Source organism: Chelonia mydas, chromosome 2, assembly GCF_015237465.2.
Source record: "Chelonia mydas isolate rCheMyd1 chromosome 2, rCheMyd1.pri.v2, whole genome shotgun sequence".
Taxonomy (NCBI): domain Eukaryota; kingdom Metazoa; phylum Chordata; order Testudines; family Cheloniidae; genus Chelonia; species Chelonia mydas.
The window spans coordinates 37,194,845-37,202,490 of record NC_057850.1 but is presented as its reverse complement, the minus strand read 5'-3'; the positions used below and the strand labels follow the sequence as shown (position 1 = coordinate 37,202,490).

The 7,646-nt window shown below is 46.7% G+C and overlaps 1 protein-coding gene across 4 annotated transcripts in view; it reads left to right on the top strand.

Moving 5' to 3' along the window:
- Positions 1-1,714: 1,714 nt before the first annotated feature.
- Positions 1,715-7,646, top strand: part of GRHL2 (grainyhead like transcription factor 2) — a 106,359-nt gene continuing 100,427 nt past the window's right edge. For 2 of the 4 annotated variants that reach the window (XM_043539255.1, XM_027831073.3), the window contains exon 1: positions 1,715-1,867. In XM_043539255.1, coding sequence (XP_043395190.1) covers positions 1,848-1,867 — 20 coding nt within the window. In that variant the 5' untranslated portion in view covers positions 1,715-1,847. The remainder of the gene's footprint in view (positions 1,868-7,646) is intronic. The other 2 variants (XM_027831074.3, XM_027831072.3) reach the window with 1 other exon arrangement.

Genomic DNA, 7,646 nt, shown 5'->3' with positions numbered 1-7,646 from the left:
TGCCTGATTCTGATATGCTGATTTTTACATGATTGAAATTCCATTTAATTAAAGAGAGCTGAGCCTTATTTAAACTGGGGTGAGAGGAGAATCCGGCCCCACAAGTTCAAAATTTTCTATATTTGAACATAATATTTACAGAAAAATCTACTGTTTCAGTGAATGTTCCTACCAGGGAATGCCTTTATGAACTAAAAAGGCATGTAAGCGAGCTGAAAATGAAATATCAAGCTCTTAGGTGCCTTATGAATAGCTGTTCATCTAGTGAACTATCTTTTACTTGATTAATTAATTAATCCTACTGTGAAATAGGACAACTAAGTAAATATTATCCCATGTGAAAAAGTATATCATATAATGGCCTAGCTTTATGCACTATTTAGGATATAAAAGATTATTATTTATAAAGCACAGCAAGCTTTTGTCTCTAAGCTTTTCTAGCTCTTACTTTTCCTAGGACTTCTGTGCTTGCAGACTATAGATGTGCCACACCATTTGCTACCACTAGCTCTTAAATTTTGATCGTGGGTATCATCTTCTGGCATCATGTATCTGTCTTCACTATGAAATGTTTTCTACACTGACAAATCCACCAGTTTAAAATTCAGTTCATTCTAGCCTCATGAAGTATTTATTTTAAGCTTGATGAATTGAGTGTCTGTCTAATTCCTGATTCTGTGAAGTTACAGGGCAAATGTTGATGCTACTCTGGAGAACTTCAAATGCCAGCAACAAAACGAAACACAGAAACAGCCAACAGATGTTGGTGTGATACTGACAGGGATCAGGAACTGCAAGAATGGGTGGGTAGGGGGTGCAGGATACTAGTTGACAGGATTTGGTTGGGAAAAATCCTAAGGCATAGACATTAATTTTCCCTACCATGTACTTAATGCCAAATCCAAAGCTGGACAATGCTGTTTGAGCAGAAATCTCACAAGTGCCCTTTTATAGTCCTGATCAGGATTGTAAATCTTGTATGGGTAAAACTGGTACAATGCAATTATGTAATAGATACACTTGTCTCTAAGGTAGCTGTAGACTAGTTACATATTTCTGCCAACCATCCCTCTTTACGAGACAATAAACGTTCTTGTTTGTTGTTCTCAGCCATACCCCATTGGCCATCCAGGACTCTTTATATCCCTGAATTCAATAGCGTTGGCCTTTCCCCCTACTTGGCTGGCATTTCAGCTGTCTGCGGGTGGGGGTAGGGCCGATTGTTAAACAGCCCTAAGGAAAAAGTTGCTTGGAGGGGAGAGAGCTCTAATGGGGCCTCGCTCGGGCCTGCGGGCTCTTGGACCATCAAGTCTCCCCGCAGCTCAGCTCAGCTGCCTGCAGCCAGCCCCGGGCAGCTCTTTTCTCAGCTCTCCCCAGCCAGCCCCATGCTGCCCTGCTCCGCAGCGAGTTGCCTGGAGTTAAGCAGGGGCCTTACCTGAGCGCGCCTCTTCCAATGGCAGATCACCTGAGAGCCACCTCCATCCAATCAGCTCGCAGCTCGTCCCTCTGCCTTGTATCCTTGAGTGAAAGAATCCAGCTCCTCTCGAGAAAGTTACCTGTGGGCGCCTAGGTCTGCTGCTTTCCGCTCTGTGCCTCCCACTGCCCCAGCACCACGGGAGAGAGCCCAGCACCCAGCCTCTGCCCACATGTGAGGGGGGAGGGGGCTCTACCTGTCCTACCTCTGGGGCTGGCGGAGGGGGGGGAGGGAGGAAAGCAGAATTACCAGTAGCTCTGGTTCTCCCGTCCCGGGCGCTCACACACACCTTCACCTGCACAGACTTGAAAGTCCAGTTTCACCAGAGAGACTGAGGCAGCAGGAAAAGGGGAGAGAGTTCATTGGATCAAACATGTCACAAGAGACGGACAAGTAAGTGATCACAGACATCCTGCTGCTCCTGCCGCTTTGGGCTGATCAGACCAACTGGTTTGTTGTGTTTTGTTGGTGGTGGCTCTGGACCTGCTGGGATTACGATTCTGCCTCGATAAAAAGCACTAGACTGAGGAGGTTGAATAAATCCCAGGGCTGCTGAGCACAAAGCTGCAGCTTAGCGTTTCTCCTCTCGCTCTTTTTTATTGGTGTTCCCTTTTCGCTGCGCTTTCTTCCGTGTGGGGGACTCTTTCTTTTCGCCCTGGAGCAGAGAAGCTCCTTCCACTGGCCTCAGGCCCGGGCCGAAAAGTGGCTGTTGGCTTTTGTGTGAATGCAACAAAGAGCTTTTATATTGGATCACAAACGGCCATCTTCTTCCCCCTTCGCCTTCCACTGGTGCGTGTGGCCGAGAGCAGGAGCGGGGAGCTCTGCAATCTCTCCTGGGGAGTGTCTAGGGAGAGACCCCACTCCAGGTCCTGGCTGGGGACGTTGTGAGGAAGGGGGGTGTTTGAAAAGTGGCTTTTGTGGGATTTTGTTTCCTCCCAACGGGAGTCAGGGAGTCCAAGCACGATCTTGTCGGCAAGGTCTTGTTTGACCGTTGTTCTCTGGGCTGCTTGTCACTTTTAATTACTACCTGCATAGATCTATTTTCAGTCTCTAGAACCTGAAATTGTTTTTAACCAGGACGTCTCTGCAGCGCCTAGGCCTCTCGCACCAGCCTGCGTGCGATCCCAGGGGTTACAAAATAACTTTTACAGCCAATTGCCCCAAGAAGCGCCACAATTATTATTATTTTTAAACAGTGCGGAATTAAAACAAACCTGTCCACATGTATTTAACGCAAGGACCCCCCGGAGACAGGCACTTTAGCACGCCCCGGTTCTCGTTAAACTTGAAAACAAATCCCAAAGGACGAACTTTGAAAAAGTTTCATCGAACTTTTTACGCGTGAGTTTCGAAGGCCACGAGACGGCAAAGCTGCTTGTGTGCTGGGGGACTGGTGTGCCCACGGGCGTAGAGTACCTGTCTGGGCAGCAGCCTCCGCTCGCCCGAGCCCTGCCTCCCCCCAGTGTGCGGGGCAGGGGGTGGATCTCTCGGGGAGTTGTTTTTTCCCTCGGGATTAGACTACTCCTTTCAGCGGCGTGAAAGCCCGCTGGCTCTTTGTAGCTTTGTTTGGCGACTTCAGATCAGGCAGCAGCCGCCGGCCCTGCACAGCCCGCCGACGCAGGGAAAGGGGCCAGGCGACCGCAGGAGGCTGGGGCTGGGGAGCAGGAGTAGGAGTAGGAGCCGATTCTGCGCTGGCCAGAATGTGCCCTCTCCTTCCGGGCATGGGCAGGCGCAATGTGCGTCGCGCTGGGAAAGTCACGTCTCGCTGAAGTGGCGGGGCCCTTCCCCTGCCCAGCCAGCGCGGCTGGGTCAGGATTGGGGGCGGGTTTGGATCTGAATGGAGGAACCTGGAGGAGAGACGTTTGGGGGTGGGGAGGGACATCAGAGAAGGGGTCCGGGGACCCAAAGGAGGGGAGGGCGCAGAAATGGAGGAACCTAGGGCATGAGGCGAGGAGCAGCTGGAAAGGGGCAGGAGGGGAAGGGTGGGTGGGCAGGGAAGGCTGGGGTAGGACTAGTGATCAGTGCGTGGGGGGGGGGGAGGCACCCAAGTTGTGCGGACGAAGGGAGGGAATGAGCCAGGAGGAGGGTGTGTGGCTGGAGCGATGCCATGCCAATGGGAGGGGTGTGTGGGGTGTCAGGTATCGGGCCCCTGGGGGGCGGGGGTGGAACTTACAATGTGAGGACACCACGGGCAAGGCTTGTCCGTGTGGACAGAGGGAGGGACAGATCTGAGAGACGTTGAACTGGGAAAAATCCACAGGACTCGGCGGCGACAGGCTGCCTGACTGTGTGGGGTGGAAGAGGAGCTGATGAGGAGACTAGCTGGGCTGGTGGCTTAGACAGAGCGGGAGAAGAAGGGACGGTTTAGAGAGCAGAGGTGGCAAATTTAGTTTTGGCCGCTTCGATCATCACCTGGCAGGAGGATCCTGGAACGGTAGATGCTGAGGAGCCATTAGAGAAGGGGAGGGATTGTAGTGGAGATTTGGGAGTCACCAGAGCACAGATGGGAACTGAAGCCAAGGGAGCAGATGAGGTCAGCAGGGATAAGGTATAGAGAGAGGGACAAGGGCAGAGCCCTGAGCGATGCTGGTATTGAGGGAGGAGCAGCTGAAAGAGAAACAATAGAGTTGGGGGTGGGGGGGGGGGGACCAAATGACTACAGTGTTCCGAAAGGTCAGGAACAAGAGGGAGTGAATGACTCTGTTAAAAACAATGGGTATGTTAAGGAAGATGAGAAGGGAGAAGAGGCTGTTATGCTTGACAAAGAGAATGATCTTAGTGTTAGTGATTTCATTGGAGTAGAGGGGCAGAGCCAGGTTTCAGTGGATCAAGGAGAAAATTGGAGTGGGGAAGTCAGGTGAGGTGAGGGAGGCAAAACCTCCGAACCTCCAAGGCAAAAAAAGGAAGATGGTGGAGTAGGTGCAGAAGTATGCACTTGTCATTACTGTTGCCTGCTAACCACATGGTGGGGAACACCAGAGGGCTAGAGAAGTTGCAGGGGCCATGTACTTCTCAGACATCAACATCTGCTCTCTGCAAGTGTGCCTGTGAAAGATCCTGGGTGAAGGGAAAAGAGGGTTTGAAGAGGAAATAAAAGGTGGAAAAACATCTCTGGTCTTTGTAGACATAGGTGTGAATCAAGAAGGAAAAGTAAAGTTGTTTATCAAGGATGATTTATGAGGAGAGGCTGAGGGAACTGGTATTGTTTAGTCTGCAGAAGAGAATGAGGGGGGATTTGGTAGCTGCTTTCAACTACCTGAAAGGGGGTTCCAAAGAGAATGGATCTAGACTGTTCTCAGTGGTAGTGGATGACAGAACAAGGAGGAATGGTCTCAAGTTGCAGTGGGGGAGGTTTAGGTTGGATATTAGGAAAAACTTTTTCACTAGGAGGGTGGTGAAGCACTGGAATGGGTTACCAAGGGAGGTGTGGAATCTCCTTCCTTAGAGGTTTTTAAGCCCTGGCTTGACAAAGCCCTGACTGGGATAATTTAGTTGGGTTTGGTCCTGCTTTGAGCAAGGGGTTGGACTAGATGACCTCCTGAGGTCCCTTCCAACCCTGAGATTCTATGATTCTATGACACGGCTGAATAAAGAATTTTTTTTTGTGAAGGAAGTCTGTCAATTTTGTTTTAATATATTCAGTATATAATTGTATCTAATTAAAACCTAACCTGCGTTATCTCCATGCGGCATCACCCTTTACTTTATACATCTATATCTTATATCTGTATCTCTCTATATATCTCCCAGGGGCAAAACAAGATAGAGCTGTTCATTATTATGATGTCAATTAATTCCTGTCAGTTTAAATTAACATTTTATTGGTTTTGTAATATTAATATTTTGGGATAAAATACCTATGAAAAAAATGCACTATTCCTTCTTCTGTGTCGCAGAAGTGAGGACGGTTGGTGGAAGTTAAATCCTAGTGAGGAAAATAGAAAGGAGCATAAACTCTGGCAAATTAAGTGTAAAAATATAATTAGGAAGGTCAAAAAAGAACTTTAAGAACAGCTAACCCAAGATTCAAAAAGTAATAGTAACATTTTTTGGTCAGGTTTCAGAGTAGCAGCCGTATTAGTCTGTATTCGCAAAAAGAAAAGGAGTACTTGTGGCACCTTAGAGACTAACAAATTTATTTGAGCATAAGCTTTCGTGAGCTACAGCCGAAGTGAGCTGTAGCTCACGAAAGCTTATGCTCAAATAAATTTGTTAGTCTCTAAGGTGCCACAAGTACTCCTTTTCTTTTTTTGTAAGTACATCAGAAGCAGGAAGCCTGCTAAACAACCACTGGGGCCCCTGGACGATCGAGATGCTAAAGGAGCACTCAAGGACGATAAGGCCATTGCGGAGAAACTAAATGAATTCTTTGCATCGGTCTTCACAGTTGAGGATGTGTGGGAGGTTTCCAAACCTGAGTCATTCTTTTTAGATGACAAATCTGAAGAACGGTCCCAGATTGAGGTATCATTAGAGGAGGTTTTGGAACAAATTGATAAACTAAACAGTAATAAGTCACCAGGACCAGGTGGTATACACCCAAGAGTTCTGAAGGAACTCAAATGTAAAATTGCAGGACTACTAACTGTAGTCTGTAACCTATCATTTAAATCAGCTTCTGTACCAAATGACTGGAGGATAGCTAATGTGATGCCAATTTTTAAAAAGGGCTCCAGAGGTGACCCCAGCAATTACAGTCCGGTAAGCCTGACTTCAGTACCGGAAAAACTGGTTGAAACTATAGTCAAGAACAAAATTGTCTGACACATAAATGAACATAATTTGTTGGGGAATAGTTAACATGGTTTTTGTAAAGGGAAATTGTGCCTCACCAATCTACTAGAATTCGTTGAGGGGGTCAGCAAGCACGTGGACAAGAGGGATCCAGTGGATATAGTGTATTTAGATTTTCAGAAAGCCTTTGACAAGGTCCCTCACCAAAAGCTATTAAGAAAAGTAAGCAGTCATGGGATAAGAGGGAAGGTTCTCTCATGGTAACTGGTTAAAAGATAGGAAACAAAGGATAGGAATAAATGGTTAGTTTTCAGAATGGAGAGAGGTAAATAGTGGTGTCCCACAGATGTCTATACTGGGCCCAGTCCTATTCAACATTCATAAATGATCTGGAAAAAGGGGTAAACAGTGAGGTGGCAAAATTTGCAGATGATACAAAACTACACAAGATAGTTAAATCCCAGGCAGACTGCAAAGAGCTACAAAAGGATCTCTCAAAACTGGGTTACTGGGCAACAAAATGGCAGATGAAATTCAATGTTGATAAATGCAAAGTAGTGCACATCGGAAAACATAATCCCAACTATACGTATAAAATGATGGGGTCCAAATTAGCTGTTACCATTCAAGAAAGAGATCTTGGAGTCATTGTGGATAGTTCTCTGAAAACATCCACTCAATGTGCAGCGGCAGTCAAAAAAGTGAACAGAATGTTGGTAATTATTAAAAAAGGGTTTGATAATAAGATAGAAAATATCATATTGCCTCTATATAAATCCATGGTATTCCCACATCTTGAATACTGTGTGCAGATGTGGTTGCCCCATCTCAAAAAAGATATACTGGAATTCGAAAAGGTTTAGAAAAGGGCAATAAAAATTAATAGGGGTATGGCGTGTCTGTCATATGAGGAGAGATTAATAAGAATGGAACTTTTCAGCTTGGAAAAAAGACGACTAAGCGGGGATCTGATAGAGAACTATAAAATCATGACGGGGGTGGATAAAGTAAATAAGGAAGTGTTATTTACGCCTTCTCTTAACACAAGAACTAGGGGTCACCAAATGAAATTAATAGGCAGCAGGTTTAAAACAAACAAAAGGAAATATTTTTTCACACAATGCAGTCAACCTGTGGAACTCCTTGCCAGAGGATGTTGTGAAGGCCAGACTATAACAGGGTTCAAAAAAGAACTAGATAAGTTCATGGAGCATAGGTCCATCAATTGTTGTTAACCAGAATGGGCAGTGGATGGTGTCCCTAGCCTCTGTTTGCCAGAAGCTGGGAATGGGCGATAGGGGACGGATCACTTGATGATTATCTGTTCTGTTCATTCCCTCTTGGGCACCTGGCATTGGCCACTGTCGGAAGACAGGATACTGGGCTAGATGGACCTTTGGTCTGACCCAGTATGGTCGTTCTTATGTGTAGGATTTGC